General features: G+C 47.2%; 6 protein-coding genes across 6 annotated transcripts; 3 read left to right on the top strand and 3 right to left on the bottom strand.

Annotated features, from left to right (window-relative positions):
* Positions 1–1176: 1176 nt before the first annotated feature.
* On the top strand, positions 1177–2361 carry H6S33_001048 (uncharacterized protein; the record flags this gene model as incomplete). The annotated part of the gene is made up of 2 exons (XM_044832838.1): positions 1177–1579; positions 1637–2361. 2 exons carry the CDS (start codon positions 1177–1179, stop codon positions 2359–2361), a joined length of 1128 nt encoding a protein of 375 aa, XP_044694015.1.
* An 830-nt stretch (positions 2362–3191) lies between these two features.
* H6S33_001047 (uncharacterized protein) lies at positions 3192–3752 on the bottom strand (the record flags this gene model as incomplete). Its single annotated transcript, XM_044832837.1, has 1 exon — positions 3192–3752. The coding sequence occupies one exon, from the start codon at positions 3750–3752 to the stop codon at positions 3192–3194; it is 561 nt and encodes a 186-aa protein (XP_044694014.1).
* Positions 3753–3815: 63 nt separating this feature from the next.
* H6S33_001046 (uncharacterized protein) lies at positions 3816–4142 on the bottom strand (the record flags this gene model as incomplete). The annotated part of the gene is made up of 1 exon (XM_044832836.1): positions 3816–4142. The coding sequence occupies one exon, from the start codon at positions 4140–4142 to the stop codon at positions 3816–3818; it is 327 nt and encodes a 108-aa protein (XP_044694013.1).
* A 1735-nt stretch (positions 4143–5877) lies between these two features.
* H6S33_001045 (uncharacterized protein) lies at positions 5878–6738 on the bottom strand (the record flags this gene model as incomplete). The annotated part of the gene is made up of 1 exon (XM_044832834.1): positions 5878–6738. The coding sequence occupies one exon, from the start codon at positions 6736–6738 to the stop codon at positions 5878–5880; it is 861 nt and encodes a 286-aa protein (XP_044694012.1).
* A 2789-nt stretch (positions 6739–9527) lies between these two features.
* On the top strand, positions 9528–10572 carry H6S33_001044 (uncharacterized protein; the record flags this gene model as incomplete). The annotated part of the gene is made up of 2 exons (XM_044832833.1): positions 9528–9794; positions 9898–10572. The coding sequence occupies 2 exons, from the start codon at positions 9528–9530 to the stop codon at positions 10570–10572; spliced, it is 942 nt and encodes a 313-aa protein (XP_044694011.1).
* Positions 10573–15228: 4656 nt separating this feature from the next.
* H6S33_001043 (uncharacterized protein) lies at positions 15229–16477 on the top strand (the record flags this gene model as incomplete). The annotated part of the gene is made up of 4 exons (XM_044832832.1): positions 15229–15335; positions 15387–15652; positions 15706–16346; positions 16412–16477. 4 exons carry the CDS (start codon positions 15229–15231, stop codon positions 16475–16477), a joined length of 1080 nt encoding a protein of 359 aa, XP_044694010.1.
* Positions 16478–17158: the final 681 nt, after the last annotated feature.

Here is a 17158-nt window from a genome sequence, read left to right as displayed (position 1 = left end):
AAGTAACAAAGAGTACGAAAAGACAACAACTTGTAGTACAATTAGGCTTTGCGGCAAACCCTTTTCACAGACGATCACTCGTTCGTAAGCGCCACTGAACCTAACAAGGTTACCACTGTTTCTTCTTGGCGACCACTCCGAGTGATTGGTGATGGCTTAAAGCTTTCAAGACGGATTTCTCGGCACGGTTTACTGGGCCGAGCTATTTGCCTATCTGCGAAGATTGCGATGCCGGCTACATTTATCTACATGTATGCATGCAGTCTTTGTCTTTCTTCGCGGCTTTCCTCGGGCGGCAATAGTGAGATAGACAAGTGACATTCCCTAGAATGAGTACTCACACTGCTGCACAGCGTCTTAATAAATCCGGGTAGAGAACTCTCATCATCATCGCAGTTGACGATAAACAGGTTTTTACACATACATGCAGGTTGCATGTCATCTGGGGCTTTTATCCAAATTCCTCCTCGCGCAGTAAAAAGATTTTCTCATTGGCGTCGTCTGAGTTGTCAGTGCGGTGATTGGCCCCTGTAATCTAGTGGAGCAAAGGGCTTGGCGTAAATTGTTAAGAGGCCGGCCTAACAATATTATGTAGTGTAATCCAGAAGGATATCAATCAATGGCTTGTCGGATAGACGACTTCCCTAGCCACCCGAACACCCCCCTCACCCGAACAGTTGAATATGATTGGTGTAGAAACCGGTTGCAACGAAGATCCTTTCTTTTTGATGTTGAGTATTCGGGTGAGGGGGGTGTTCGGGTGGCTAGGGAAGTCGTCTATCTGTTTTCGTATATTTGGCATGCCTTATCTTCGAGCCCATCGGTGTATTAAATCACTCCCTAAAGGAGTGATTGTGGAATTAACCGTTTGACTTTAATGGTAGATTGAGAATTACTCCATAACCATTTCTAGTTCATGATATCAAATATCTAGACGATTCAAACATTTCATAGTAATAGTACTTTCAGTCGCGTTGACGCGTGATCACATTATCCAAGGGTTTACGATAAATACAACGCCAACACCCTTACGGACGAATCTTAGACAGGGATACAAGTCTTGCCGTCACAGTCTCCACCTGGCATCCACGTACCATAACAACCACCGTCATCCCAGGCCCAAGGACGGACACGACTTTGCCTCAACTCACCACCGACAACAAGAGGGTCACAAACATGGCAGACTCTATGATAGATTCAAACACCCGCTCGATCGCCATATTTGGCTCGTATTTCGGCCTCTGTTTCGGCCTCCTTTCCCTCATTCTCTCACGACTGAATTTCCGAAACTTCTCGAAAGTCTCGGGATCCTATGTGTTCACTTCACTCGCCGTTGCGTCCTTGGGGTCGACGTGGTATTATATGGTGTCTTTCTTTATGAAGTCCTACGAAGAATGGCAGGCGACGCAGGTACTCATGCTCAGCGATGATGGCGAACTCCGGTTGGGCGAGTGGTTGAGCGATGTGAAGCTGTTCCAAGATGCGTGGGGTGAAGTAGTAGAGAACCCTCAAAGGTGGTGGTGGAGCCAGCAGATTTTTCTCGCAACCGCTGCGTGGAGTGTATTCTTGGCTGCTGAAGGTCCGTAGCCCTCTCCTCTCTTTGTAAAAAAGAAATTAAAACTCACACTTTATCCAGGCTCTCGTCGCGGTATTAAGAACCTCTGGTCGTTTATGCTCCTTGGCCAAGTCGTTTCAGTCTCATTCGCATCAAACCTTTTCTTCCTTACCATCCTCCTCAATGAGCCCACTCCTTCTGCCCCTGTCGAGGCACCCAAGCTCGACCCTTCAACAGTCAAGGCGAAGAGACTCCCTAGCTGGCTGTACTTCACTGTCACAGTCCCATTGGCTCTCTCATACCTCTGTGTCTACATGACTCCCAAAACCTTTGACTCCAATGCGTTCCTCCCCTTCCTCCTCGTCCCGCATGTTCTTCTGCTCGCAATCCCAGTTGTCTTTGAACGCCTTGCATCAAGCGGCGAGTTAGCAATCCACATCCCCGCAAACCGATGGAAGAGCTTCTGGAAGCCACAGTACCGCCTTTGTTCGCTGGTATCTCTTGCGTGCCACGCAAACGCGATCTCACAAGTCACTGCTCATGGCATGACAGTCAAGGATGTTGTCGTTGGTACGCTTTCGGCATTGTATGAGCACCCAGCGGTGTCTTCAGTTGGATGGGATGTCATCATGATGACTGTAAGTGTCGGCGCCTGGGTTGGCGTCAGGGGAATTGATTTTTCGGTCAGTCCCGATGCGAAGAGAAAGGGGGGCGATTGGATTAATGCGACTGCCGCGTGGATTTACATGGTTCTGGGATCGGCGGGACTGGGAGCCGTCGCTTTTGCAGGAGAGTTGGAGGAGTAGTGTGGTGGAATACATTTTGGATGTAGAATGGATGGAGGAAAAATTGTAGTGTCATTGAAATACAAGAGAATAAAAAGTAGCGTTTGTCAGGTCCAACATAATAGATAGTAAAACAGCGGTGATGCTTAAGTGGTAGTGGGATTTTTTTCTTTATGGTGCGGAATATGGGAACATGTAATAATGGTCTATCTAGTCTGGTGTATACTTGTAATAGGCTCTGTAATAGACTCTATACAGGTCGATTGGATGAAGCCATGAGTGGTAAAGGCAACAAATCGGGCCGAGTGACATTTTATGAAGATTCAGACTACTGCGTTAAATCGAACGTTGCTTCAAGTAATTGTTATGTGATCTTTCGTAAGAAACCAGAAATATCCAAATAATAGAATTTTTCGTCAATTATGGAGTTGAAAGTGCTCTCAAATATTAAAGTGACCATGAATTAAAAGTATATGGAACGAGAAAATGAGTAGAATTATTATGACGGATGAAGAAAATTTATGAACAAATTTACATGCATTACATTTCATGACAGAATTAAGCAGGAATGGAACTCCGGGTATTGCCTACTTAAACAATCACCATCCCGCTAGGTTCATATGTGCTCTAAACACCCTACTTACAGTCAGCGGAGAACAAAAGGAGTGAAGGTTCCAGAATACGTACAGTCTCATCTTAGCCATCCTTATCCTCATCTCGTATATCCTTTCCAACCCCCAGCACAGCCAGCATCCGTAGCACTGAGTCACCCCAACAAAATACTCTGTGCATAGCGCTCAATACAGACAACATGTGCTGTCATTGGCTGGCATGCCCGAGTACCGCTTTCTCTAGACAAAGACGTAGTCGAGGAAATAAACCGCAACGTCCGACTGCGGCATCAGCCCGATCAACTCCATCAAGGTGAGCCAAACCATCACTCTGTATCTTCCGCTGTAGACAACCTTCTTGCCAATGCTCTTAGCGGAAATGCTGATCTCCATATGATCTTTGTCTTCCATCCGGTATTCATTGAGCCCGCATGCGTCGCAGCTGAGATTGAAGAACTCATCGAAAGAGTTTGTGAGGACTGCCGAGAAAGTCGCGGATAGAGGACCTTCTTTTCCTCGGAACATGACGGTGAAGATATGGGTAGATGACTGAAGCGGTAGGGTGGGGGATGGAACTACTGGGAAGCGTTTGAGCCGTGGGTTCGTGGGAGCATCCCCGTCTACTAAGACGAGATCCTGAGAAGTACCAGTGGAATCCTTTACAAGGTCTTCGGGGGATTCCGGACTATCATCGATAATAATTGGGTTGAGTCGGGCGCCACTGAGGAACTGATCAAGCTCAAAATATTTGAGCAACCCAGCCATAAAAACATTCTTCCTCGACAGACCAGAGTAAGACATGTAGACGATGTCTTTAAAAACTTGAGCGGGGTGAGGGGGAAGGTTGTCGTTCGTAATAGCTACCTACTTTGCGGGGGTTTGGAGATTCGGGATAGGATTAATGCTCGGAATATCATCCTCGTCCGTGTTAATTGAAGAAGAAGAGGGAGAAGGTGAAGGTGAAGGTGGAAGTGGGGGCGGAGGAGGAAGCGAAGGAGAAGGCGAAAGAGAAGAAGAAGAAGAAGGTGAAGAAGAAGGAGGAGGAGGGGGAGAAGTATAGCATTGATCCTCAGCGCAAATGGCTTTTTGAGCCTTCCTCGCCTCTCTGAATTTAAATTCAGCCTCCCTGATCACTCTTGAAACTGCTGCTCCACGCCTCTTCCGCTCAAGATCTCTCATATTATTAGGCATCTTGGTTGGAAGTGGGTAAGTACGTATGGATGAAGTCGAAGGATGAAGACGAAGGATGAAGATTTGGTGAAGGGGGAAGAAGGATGGAGAAGTGTGGGGGGATAAGGTGGAGGTTCGCAGGTTGGCATCCTCGTACTGCTTATTTTATTGAGTCGCCCTACCTAACTTGCCGAATCGTAATTACCATCTCCATGGGTGACTTTATCATTTGGGCCTAGAACTAATGGTTAATTAGTTGACGACGTTGTTAACATATTTCGTATTAGCATAAAGTCGGTTTTATATCCGCATGTTCGTGGTTGAACTCTTTTGATATCGCAATGATCACAGAGGCTATGGGTTATATACAGGAGAATGGCTTAGGTCCAACAATCAACAGTTGTATTCTCACTTCAACAATAAACATCTAAGATGATTCTAGATAGCCTTAATCTCAATTACAACTATATTCCACTTTATCTATGGTTTACCATCAACCTTATGAGCAATAAGTATTTGATTATTGGAGGCAGGGCTACTTTAGATAGAGAATATATCTATAGGGTATAAATAGACATAGATATAGGGTTCACTATTCAATGATATCAGCATATAAATCTACGGAAACTCTTGGAGAAGAGGCATTTCTAGTGTTTGGGCTCGAATGTAAACTCGAAATTTCCGTGTCATCTCCTGTAAACATTCGTGGTTGAACGTATTATCTTATAGAAAACGGCACGAACCCCCCTCTCGAGTCCTCCTACTCTCCTGATCTCCTGATTCACCGATTTCCTTACTTCACTCTATTTTTGGACGGGGGCCGGCGAAGCTACGGCTGGAATGGCATATTGTGGGTGGGGTTACTGTTAATTTCCATTTTTTTGGTAGTATTATCCTGTAGGGGCTAGTAGTACGTGTTACAGTTATGTGCACGATAGAGGTTAAGGGTGTCGTGGCGAAGATGTGGTATCAGACGGACGCTAATGGAAAGCCACATGTAGTAGAGCACATGTACATGTATTTAGGGAGATTCCCTCCGAACCTCCTATCCTGATAAGTGACAAGATATTCATAGTTGTCAAAGTCTTTTTACTTTTTTGCTGGGCTGCTAACTTAATGAGCCTCACAGATTACATCTCCGAGTAGTTTGTCGACGCCTGGTTCACCTTGATCTAATTGACCCAGACTACACTTCTTAAGTTTGACTACTAGACACTTTTTCTTTGGCTACTTTTTGGGGTTATAATTCTCCTTCGTTGTTCCTCCACTGCCCCTCAGCTGTAGTTTCTTTTTGCTTGATTGGGGAATCCTATAATTAGTCCGCTAATCGTCAGTCTTCTAATAGAGCTACTCGTGAAGCAATTCAGCTCACTTCCTCCCATACTCTGGGTTAACCCAGAGCGTCCACCCCGTAATATTTAAAGCTGGTAGAAATCTTAATATTCAAATGGCCTGTGGTCCAATTTAGGGATTGCACTTCTAAGGGTGCCAACCTGAAGATGGTAATTCGAGAATTAGTCGACTAAGTACGGAATCATCACAAATCACTCGATCATGAAGCTCACTCGATCATGAAGCTCACTCGATCATGAAGCTCACTCGATCATGAAGCTCACTCGATCATGAAGCTCACTCGATCATGAAGTTCATACATGTAGCTCATATATACATGCACCTCATCAGAGTCACTGGTCATAAAGATCACTCAGTCACGAGAATTACTCGGCATATATACATCAAAGCTAGCATCTTCTGCTCAAACCTCTGGATACACATCAAACCTTCTCTTCAATGGCACCTCCTTCCTCATCTTCTCCAACATCCCTAAATCTACTTCCGCCACACAAATCTCCGGCACCACCTCCCCCGCCGCTCTCGGCTCCTCCCCCACCTCAACCTTCCGGCACTGCGCCACAATCCTCCCCCACGGATCCACAATCATCGATTGCCCATAACTCGCCCTCCCCTCATTATGCCGCCCAATCTGCGCCGCCGCAACAACATACGCCTGCGTCTCTATCGCCCGCGCGCGCAACAGCACCTCCCAATGCGCCTGCCCCGTCGGTACCGTGAACGCCGACGGATACGTTACCACCTCAGCACCCATCCTCCGCAGCGCCAGAGAAGGCTCGGGGAACCGCAGGTCAAAGCACACCAGCAACCCGACCTTCCCCACCGGAGTTTGGGACGGCGGCGTCAAGGTGCTGCCAGGCTCCGTGGTCTTGCTCTCCTGCATCTGCGGGCCGCCGGCGATGGAGACGTCGAACGTGTGCACCTTCTGGTAGCGCTGCGTGATGTCGCCGTTGGCGTCTATCCAGATGCTCATGTTGCGGACCTTGTCTCCGCTGGTGGGGCAGGGCTCGTGGATGCCGACGTTGATAGGGAGAGCGAGCTTCTTAGCTTCGGCTTGCAGGCCGAGGACGAAGGGGGAGGTGGTGACGGGCTGGCAGAGTGAGAGGGATTCGGAGGGGGAGGTCGCGATATAGTCGGAGGCTTCAGGGAGGAAGAGGGCTGACGCGCCGCGGTCGCGGGCGAGGCGGAGGAGGTGCTGGCAGGCGGCGAGGTTGGCGGAGAGGGAGGAGGTGGCGCAGAACTGGCCGACGGCGGCGAGAGGCATTGCGGCGGCGAAGGAATATTGAGTTTGAGGTTTGGGGGTAGCTATGGAGATCAGGTAGGTCAAGTATGTAGCTATCGAGTGACGTTGGTTCGATCCCTGTAGTTGGGTTACTGGAAGGGGACAGTAGATTAGTAGTCCTGGCTGCATGCGGTTGGATTATTAGCAGAACCCGGTTCTGCCTAGTTGATTAATATATTAATAACACCGGCAATTTCTAGCTCATGGATCATTACTACGCCACATAAACCAGGACCCAGAACAACATATGCCTTGTGTTTGGTTTATAGGTTTTGAATCGCGCTCTAGATTTACCACACGGTACGCGGTCCGGACCCCTTAATATCGTTGAGTCTCCTTCCGCCGGCACAAAAGCAAAATCACGAAGACTGACTATTCGCGGTGCGGTGAACATGCTTATCTTTACACATTCTCGCTAGGCGATTGAGGACGGTAATCGGAGTGGTATCAAACGTGCGTTTACTCGGCAAGAGGTTAGCAGGATATCATTGACACCGCTTGTCTTGGTGTATATCCTGTATCTGCGATAGCAGATCGACCACCTCCCCTCCCCCCCCCCAAAAAAAATCCAACAATGGCGACGAGACATCCCTCCAGGCAATGCACAAACACAAACGGGCGACTTCATACTGGAGGAGCTGCCCGCACAGCTTTTAGCCACTGCCTGACCAACAGTACAGGAACCCGGACCTCCACCGCCCCACCCACCACTGGCTTCTTTACGGAGCCGACATAACGCTGGCGTTTTGTGAATTTCTTAGTCCCGAGATGCGGGCATATGTGTCTGGTTTTCCACATCAACTAGTCGGTCTACACAATGCTCGTTTGCGCATTGACTACTATCTACCTACCTAGAGCCTATCTTGTAATGAATATCTATGCGGTTAGAGTTCATCACGGAATATCACTCGTGCCAAGATTCACGATCAAAAGCTAGGTATTAACTATTGAGGGTACACGTATTAATGTGCACAGGGACAGGATAAAGAGTGGTCATTTCTATGTGTATTACCAGGGAGACTTCCTTTATCTAGCCCGTATACTAATGTCCTCTATTATATAGTGATCCACGGTCACTTAGCTTCTACTGTGTGCCTGCACAGTACCTATCCGCCAACCCAATGCCATCCACGCCAATACCAGAACCAGTCCTTCAGGAACTCCAAAAGACCACTCAAAAACCCAACCAGCGGGTGACCACTATGACTCACACTACCTCCCGTGCCGTTCGCGATGGCGCTAAAAACGCTAGCCAAACAAGTGAGTATAGTATAGTGGTTAGTATTCCTCGTTGTGGTCCCCTTTCAAGGGTCAAGTCCGAGGTGACGCAAGTTCGATTCCTGCTACTCACAACCACGTATGGCGGCCTTCGTTGGCTGTTCACTTTTTTCTTTTCATTTCATCGGGCGAGATGGGATGGATGAGTCACCACCTATAGTTGTGTTGATGACTAAGCGCATATCAGGCGTGGGCCCCAGTGGGGTTGTGGGTAGGTGGAAGGTTGGGGGGTTTAGTTGTGAATTCGTGGGCGCTGGAGAGTTTACACTGTTGGCGTTGAGCGCTGATGTGGGTGGTTTTGGCGGGGTGTGGTGTCGTTCCTAGAAGTCGATTGATCAGATATAAGGACACGAGCTGCGTCCTAGGCCGGAGCATCGTACCGCAGCCAGCTAGTTAGATGCTGTCCCTTTTCATAAGGGTGGACGAAGTATTGATTCGTCCCTCAATCTCCAGATCTCAGGAATTGGTCTGCTGTCGCGGTCACTTGCACTCCCGTATCTATCTTTGCAAAGGAAACTCCCATATATGGTGGGTTTGGCTCCGAGATGTCGAGGTGTCGGGGAGTCGTGTCCGGGGGAATAGATCGATGTTAATTCATGCGGAATCACTCGGGGTGGGGGTCTTGGCGTTTGCATGTGCCTCGATTTGCCACCTCCTGTTTCCGTTTCATGTTGCGTTTTTCGGGGGTTGGGCGAGGCGAGAGAAAATAGTCACTGTATAATCAGTTTGAGTTGAGGGAAACCGTCCTATGCTTCATTTGTTCCGGTAATAGCCTGTGATAAATAGTTAACAGCTCCCCTCATCAGCTTGGTGAGTGCTCTGGTGTGAGTATGGTGAGAGCGTGTACTCATTACGATCTCTTCGGTATGGTGTCATGATGGAGTCGATCACAAGTAAAATTCACGCCCTCCTTTGTTTATCCCACCCTCGCTTAGCACATACACTGCATTCCAGCTGCGAGCAACACGAACAACCCTGGTAAACTAAAGATAATAAGCATACCAAAAGTATATATAAAGTGGAGTGCTCTCCTTCTGTGTAAAGCGTTCAACTCTTTTCATCACTTACTCCGAGAGCACAATTTCCCCACCACGGATTCTGGGACCCTGTCAATGCAAGAATCCCTGAGGGTTATTTAGAGCGAGGGTTTAAGCGAAGCAAACTCTGTCCATACATACCGCGACCAGAGGAGAGATAAATACATACACACTTCTCTCAAAGGAACTGCCGTTTTGCGAGATAGGTTGAACCTTTTAAGCAGCTGCTCGTGGGAAATCTTTGACCTCCTCGCTACGGCTATCCCTGCATTTGCATTCAGGCAGTCAACCCTGTTGGTGTGGAGAAGTTAAAAACTCTGTCAAACACGGGTCCTTACTTGGCCCATGCGCGAAGAGATAAGTCGAGGTCAAGTCTCATATCCTATCCCCACCTCTCGACCCTCTCCATCGACTCCTACAAGATTTGAAACTTTCATCACAAGATAAATCGTAATCATGGCAACACCTTGGTTCACCATCTACGGAATTCCCGTCCTTCCACCTTATCAAGAGACGCCGTTGCTCTATAACTTCCAGGACAAGGCTCTGGAGCAGGTTGTGTACTCATTGTCGCAGGTACAGTGGTTGGGTGTCAACGAAGCCTCCGGATCAGAGAGGAAAGACAATGAGGTGCTGAGATGGCTGGGAGCCAGCGTGTTAAAAGGGTTGACGGGAATGTTAGTTATGAGCTTATTTCCTGATCTGGGTGCCGGTGGTTTAGAGGTGAGAAACAATTTCTTGTGCTTTCAAGTTGTGAATCGAAATCTGGCGACCACGCTTCCCCCGGATCTAGGCTCGGAACAAATCAGCTCACAACAATGAGTAGGACATGACTGCAGCCCTAACAACAACATCGTTTTACGCACACCTATCCAGAGTTCTCAGCCTCCATAGTCGTCTCACAGCTTTAAATTACACCTCCGATTCCGACGGGATCCTTGGTAAACTCTTCACAGCCTATATCGGCGGAATCCATCGTGAGCTCGGGACCCAGCGGTATCACGACCTCTACATCTGGTACTCACAGGTCGTTGCCCCATATGCGGAGAAATACCATACCCTATACCAGGAGCACATCTCCTCGACCGGTTCCACGATGAAAAAGCCCACATTCACTGTCAATACCCCAGGCCTTCTTGGCACGGCCACGCCAGCAGTATCCACTGACCCGCCAAAGCCTTCGTCCATTGAGGCAAAGCTGAGACGTCAGAATATCAGCATTTACACTTCGCGGTTGATGGAATTTGCGGCGAAGAGCAGGTTGTCGCAGCCGAGTTTTATGTTCAAGGATAATGGATACCAAGGAATGATGATCCAGTGGACTGTAACTGTGAGCTTGGATGGGAAAGATATTGCCACTGCCGTAGCGACAACAAAGCTGGAGGCGAAACACCTGGCAAGCAGGGAGGCACTGATTATCTTGAGAGCGCCGATCGGGCCGCTTCCGAGGAAGGAGAAGAAGGCGCAGGCGAGGAGAGTTAACGCTATGGTAGTGGGATAGTGTGGTGGTTTCTTGAACAAACGAGCGGGGTAGGGATCCGTTCTAATTACTTTGAGCTTTGAAATGAACTGAGACGGGTTGTAAGTTTTTATGGGTATCTCGATGTGGTGGATTTCCTATCCTTCGACTACCAGGATCTTCATCTATCTATTGCTGCTGGAATGGTTTTGTTCTTTGTTTTTCCTTACTTGCGCTGTTTTATATTGCAAAATCTGTTGAGAAGCCTCGTGAATCAAGTCATGTCATTCGGCTGGATGAGTGGTTCACGAGGCTTGTCTTTTGTTTACTTAGCTAGTTTTCCTTGCTTGATACTTTTTCTGTGCTTTTGAAAAATGGTTTGGAAGTAGAATTACATTCTATTCCCAGACCCTTAGTCTCGTTCTGGGCGTTCTGGGCGTAATTGTGCTGATTTCACTGCAACGACCCCCTCCTCCTACTAACCACGGTGAGTGACAATTCATGACCGTGAGATTAATTGCGGTGGTTATTCTGCACGTAAAGGGGGGGGGGGGGGGGGTGGGTTGCTGCGATGGTAGGGTAGGGGTCTTGATCAGTCAGTGTATGCAGGGGGATTACGTGGTGGGCGGGTGCGGGTGCGGGTAAGTGAGTGCGGTGTGCTCAGCTGACCATAAAAAACTACAGGGCTCGTAAACGGAGCTACGCGTCCGGTCTCTAAACATTTCCGCCGCATCCTTCCTTCTTTCGTAGGCTAATCTTTCTTCGGGTGGATCGTCTATATATGCTGTCCGTATAATTATGGGCAGCGGCAAGCATATATGGGCGGTCTGCTATATTTGCGGAGTGATCATTGGTCTTGGCTCACAACTCATCTTTAGAGACTTAGGCGGGAAATAATATAATAGAAGTCCGAAAACTCGACCTGGAGAATTGGGTTAGATAGTAGATAGGAGCCATATTTGTTCCTCCCCTAGCTAGCCTTGTGCCAAGATATCTCCAACGTCCCGAAGAAGTGAAAGAGCCGATGAGAACGAGAGGTTTACAATGTCAGATAGAATCATGATATATTTCCACCGTATTGTGCGGTTTCATATGGCTGGATGGTTAATGTGATGTGAGTGTAGTAATGTTTGGGCGTGCCCTCTCCAAGAAAAAAAATTCAAAAAACGAGTCATGAGTTGTGAAGAGAGTACACAAGAAGTGGCTAAAAAGCATTGTGTTGTTGCCCCCTCCACTACAACACATGCACACAACACACAACCCGTAATCCTTCCTCCATTCCCTCCTACCCATCCTCATCCTCGTCCTCTACCATCAACAGATCTTTTATTCTTCAGCTTCTATCGTGCTTAACTACATACTCTACAGGTTGATGATGTTCATGTCCGCTGCTGGCCGCTGCGTCTTTAGCTACGTTTCTCTCTGAGGTTATCCCGCTTTTGCGGGTTATAAGGGAAAGTTTAACATCAACACAAGCAAGCAGGTTTTGAGAAGACTTTATCAATCAGTAAATCTGAGCGTCACGGGGTCCAGAAACCCAGGATGTTGCCTTACCAGTAACGTTATCACCGAATAATTCAAAATGTAGTGGTGTTGATGGAATAGGATTTCTAGTAACAAGAGAAGTTAGTTAGTATCATGATACCTAGGGTGTCGGCTATCAACGATCGGCTATCTATCGATAGGGTGATATGGAGAGGACTGCGTAAAGATATTATGACTGGAATGGATCGCGAATATCATCACACGAGGAAATCTTCCCCCAAACCCTCACTCCCCCCTCAGAAAGGGCCAAAGAAAACCATTTATTTACGAAATATAGGAGCGATTAATTTCTTTAACAAGAGCTGCGTGGTAATTAACCATACCTCGTGGGATCGAAACTAATTGCTCTCCTATCCTGTGAGTGTTTGGTTCTATACTAGTAATGCCGGAAATTGTTATCGTTATGCAGATGCTCCTGGGTTATTTTCTGGTAAGAAATTTGCCGAGGGTGAGCCACATGATTGACCGTGGTTCTAGAATTGCTGGGAAAGAATGGGACGTCAAATCTAGATAAGAAGCGGGGAATTTAATCCTCTGTTTAAAGTTGGGACTGTTGAACAGGTGGAAGTCGGTTTTGATCTGATGATGTTTCTGCTCTAATGCATAGGTTGAGAGTCAAATAGCGCCGGTCTCACCAGGACAGTCCTAGACGAGAGAAGTTCCAGGAACATAACCTTCTTTACCACTGAAGTATCTTTTGGTCCAAATAATTTGTAGGCTCGGGCTGCAGGAGCATAGAGTCGCTAAGTTACTATTGGCTACAAACGGTCTTTAGAAGACAACTCGGAAGAGAACATCTGATGAAGATTGGTGGGGCCACTGGTTGAGAGGATAGCGGCAGCCAAATGAGTTTAGTGGTGTCATTTTTGGCCTGTGCGGTCCATCAGCAAGCTGGGATCGACATATATGGAATTTCTAGACGTTCCTTGAATCCGCCAGGGCTTTTTAGAGGATGTGGGGCTATCTAGGCCGATAAAAAGTTTGCGGATGTCCTCGACAAGTCATCTCCTTATGGAAATGGACACGGACGTACGTGCCAACCTTTTCAATCTACTTGAACCAAAACACGGCCCGATTTGCTTATAGCACTTGGCAAAATATATCTAAATATATATATAGTTGCCTACTTGTCGAAGAAGGATCGGATACGCCTGAGTTTGATGACGAGACTGACGATGCCATGGATATTTATGTGCTCTTAAAAGTCCACAAAGAAAGTCCTGATATAGACACCTCATCACGACAATGTGGTACGGATTCACATATATTCGGAAGAAGCTCATCCTAGGGCATTGATAAGACAGACCAATCGATGGTCAAAGTCAAGTATAAACCGGCCAATAATATTGGTGTGTGAAAGAGCAAGAGGAACGACGGGATTAACAATATCAGTGCTTACAATCACATCACAATCCCTGAATATATACTTGGGGTTTTGAGTGCCGTTGCGATAGGCAGCAAAAAGGAATATACCAGGTGGGTTTTGTGGTCAGCCGGCAATGGTCTGAGCCATCCTGCCCGGGCATATGATGGTAGCAGTGCTTTAGTGAGGTCATAATACCATACATCCACGGGTGTGATAAAGCACGAGCATTGTGGCTCGGGTTGCCGCTCGGATATCCAATTCTTTGGTTCGGTGTAGATGGCCTACTTTCATAGCTGTTTATCACTATATTGGAAGCTATCCATGGGACTATCGTTGGAAATCTTCGCATGTCTCCGAAATCCCTTTTCGGCAAAATTAACGCTAAAAATTGGTTTTCTTGCAGCTGTAACAGCTGCAAGGATCACTGGGCGTCGTCAATATATGTAAGGGGCAAACATACTAGGGCTGCCTAACCCCACAATTTTTATTTACTTGCAGACAGTCGCGTGCATGGCGCACTTGAGCTTGTTTACAACCTACAGATCTCCGTGACCGGATCGTTTGCCGGTCGTTAGACTATTCAAATAAAAGTCAAACTTTTATGATTTTCCCTATAATCACGGAGTTTACACCTCGTACACTAGAGTCGACGATAGTACCGTTAGAGATAAAATAATTAATGAATTAAACAAAAAACAAAAAAAAAATAGAGATAAAATACTATACTAAGTTTCCTAAAAGTCTATCGACATCGTACCACCAAAATCACTTACAAAATGTTCAAGCCAAATACGGTGCCTTGTAGTATGAAGAAATATCACCCCGCTCGCAATTAACAGGGGCGAGAATTCTGATCTACAGAAAATCTTACTGAAAAGTACCACTGGAGTATGTACATTTGTACATACTTGCTCACTTAATCGACTAATATCTCCATACTCACCATTCCCATTGCAATCATCACCTCCGCAATAACGCACGTTGCACAAATATTAGGCTATGGACGTTAACCTGACACAACAAAACGGCTGAATGTACCGAATTTAGTGTTGAGCTCTCGGCATGCAACCCGGAACCCTGCTTTGCGGCAGTCTTCCCGCCGGAGCAGCGGAGCCCACCACTGGTTCACCAACTACATCTGAGAAGTAGATTAATTCGTAAGCCAAGACCAATGATATTCCAGGGGCCGTCGCGTCTTCTTTTCCTGTTCTATTCGTTAATTACCCCAGGATTCAGGAACTTAAAGAGAAACTTAGGGATGCTTGTTAAGATCAATAGTACCGTGGATTTATTTTTCCGCCGCCACCTTCTCGGAGAGAAAATTAGAGAGGACGTTCGAGAAGAAGGAGAAGAAGACTGGACGGCGTAGCCCGTTGCAGGGATGAAGAACATCCATCTATTCATCCCACTAGGCTTGCTTGTCAGGCTTCAGACACCCCCGAGATGGCAAGCTCCGAGGCTTGTGCCTTGCGGATTCGTCTCTCTTCCTGGTTTTTCGGAATGGCGAGTCGTGATTCCGGAATATCTTCAAGGGGTTCAGAATCTTGGTGGATTATAGAGTAAAGAGTATTATAGATGAAGTATATGATCAATAAAAACCCTGGACTGTCAATCAAGACAGAATAGACTAATTCTAATTCTCTATAGGAGAATTCTCTTTGAGAGTTTGATGTTTCATGAATTACGACAGCAATTGAGGGGCGAAAATGACTATAAATACCGTATCATCTCCTCCGAGAATTGAAGCTCATCAACATCATCGCATTCATTCTTTACACTCCTTCATCATGAAGTTCCTCGCCGTCCTCAGCTCGCTGCTTCTCACCAGCGCCCTTGCCGCACCAACTGCTTCACCCGCTGCCTCCAGTGACGTCGAGAAGCGTGCTACCTTCACGTAATACTCCGTTAAATTCAGTTTAATATCCTAAATACTAACAATATCTAGTGCCTTCTCGGGAACCAATGCATACTGGCTCCCATTCCTCAGCAGCGACACCGATGTTGATACCACCTTCGCAGCCATCAAGGCCGCCGGCTTGACCCATCTCCGCACATGGGCTTTTCAGGACTCGACTTCATGCTCTGGAATCTACTTCCAATGCTGGAGCGGTAGCACCGCTACCATCAACACTGGGAGCAACGGGTTGGCCCGCCTCGACGCCGTTGTGAAGGCCGCCGAGAAGTATGGCATCAAGTTGATCTTGCCATTGGGTATGCCTTCTACCCCTATCTCTACTTCAGAAAGGTTCTAACATTCAGGCCAGTCAACAACTGGGGCGACTACGGTGGTATGGACGTCTACGTCAACGCTCTCGCCAGCGGCTCTGGCCACTCCGCCTTCTACACCAACAGCGCCATCCAGACCGCCTATAAGAACTACGTCTCGACCATCGTCAATCGCTACAAGTCCTCCTCCGCCATCTTCTCCTGGCAGCTCGCTAACGAGCCCCGCTGCACGGGGTGTGCCACCTCCGTCATCACCACATGGGCTACCACAATGTCCGCCTACATCAAGTCGCTTGACTCCTCTCACTACGTCTCTCTCGGTGACGAGGGGTTTTTCGCCCGCACCAACGGTGCCTCATACCCCTACCAGGGCGGCGAGGGTGTCGACTTCGAGGCGAACTTGAAGATTTCTACCCTTGACTACGGCACTGTGCATCTGTACACCACATCCTGGGGACAGACCTACGACTGGGGTAACCAGTGGATTTCTGACCACGGCACAGCCTGTGCATCGGCTGGAAAGGCGTGTGTGATTGAGGAGTACGGTGTGCCAGTTGATGGATCAACCAGGACTACATACATCAACCAGTGGCATGCGACCATGAAGTCCAGCGGTGTCTCGGATATGTTCTGGCAATTTGGACTGACCTTGTCGAGCGGGCAGACGTCCGATGATACTGTAAGTCATTTCTTGCTTCGTTACTCAGCAGATTTTGAGTATGGCTAATTGGACGGCGTAACTAGTACACCATCTTCACCACCGACGACAACTACCAAGAGCTCGTCGTCGACTGGGCCAACTCCCGTTAAGTCTCCACTGTGGGTTCCTTGAACCCTTCAGGAAAGGGATAAGGGAGAAAAAAAAGTTTTGGTGGAAGGTGGAGCGAGTTCTCCAACCGTGTATGAGTAAAGTTTTCCTCTTTTTTAAGGGGGAAACTGTTTTGTAAGATGATCTGTAGAAAGAAAACGATTAGCTAGTTGTCTGGCTACTATGTACTCTAGAAAATATCAAATATATATGGCAATAGCTACGAAAGTATAGTTTCGCAGATGACGTTGGATCATATGAACTGTGCAAACGCTGGTCCGATTTGAAATCGGACTGGACCAGTTTGCAACCGTCAATGATTGCCAAACGTCAATGATCGATTTCACCATATTTCGCAACTTAATATGGTATTACGATGCACGGAATGATTGATGATTGATTGATTGATTGATATCTGAGATATATATATACATAATCCCGTGGCAATAATATAGAGAATAAATAAGATTATGGCAAGAGACGTAAAATGAAAATAAAATAAGGAAAGACATCATTTCCACCATCCCACCCATGCAAGCCAATAAACCATGATCGTAACCAAAATCGCATATCGAAAACTCCATACATAGCATCATCATATACTTCCTTCCCATATCCTCGTAACCTATTCATACCCACATTATAAATCCCCCAAAACGCAAGGAAAGACGTAACATAAAATA

Source organism: Morchella sextelata (genome assembly GCF_020137385.1).
Source record: "Morchella sextelata strain SCLS chromosome Unknown scls_10, whole genome shotgun sequence".
Classification (NCBI taxonomy): Eukaryota; Fungi; Ascomycota; class Pezizomycetes; order Pezizales; family Morchellaceae; genus Morchella; species Morchella sextelata.
This window is presented reverse-complemented; position numbering and strand designations above follow the sequence as displayed.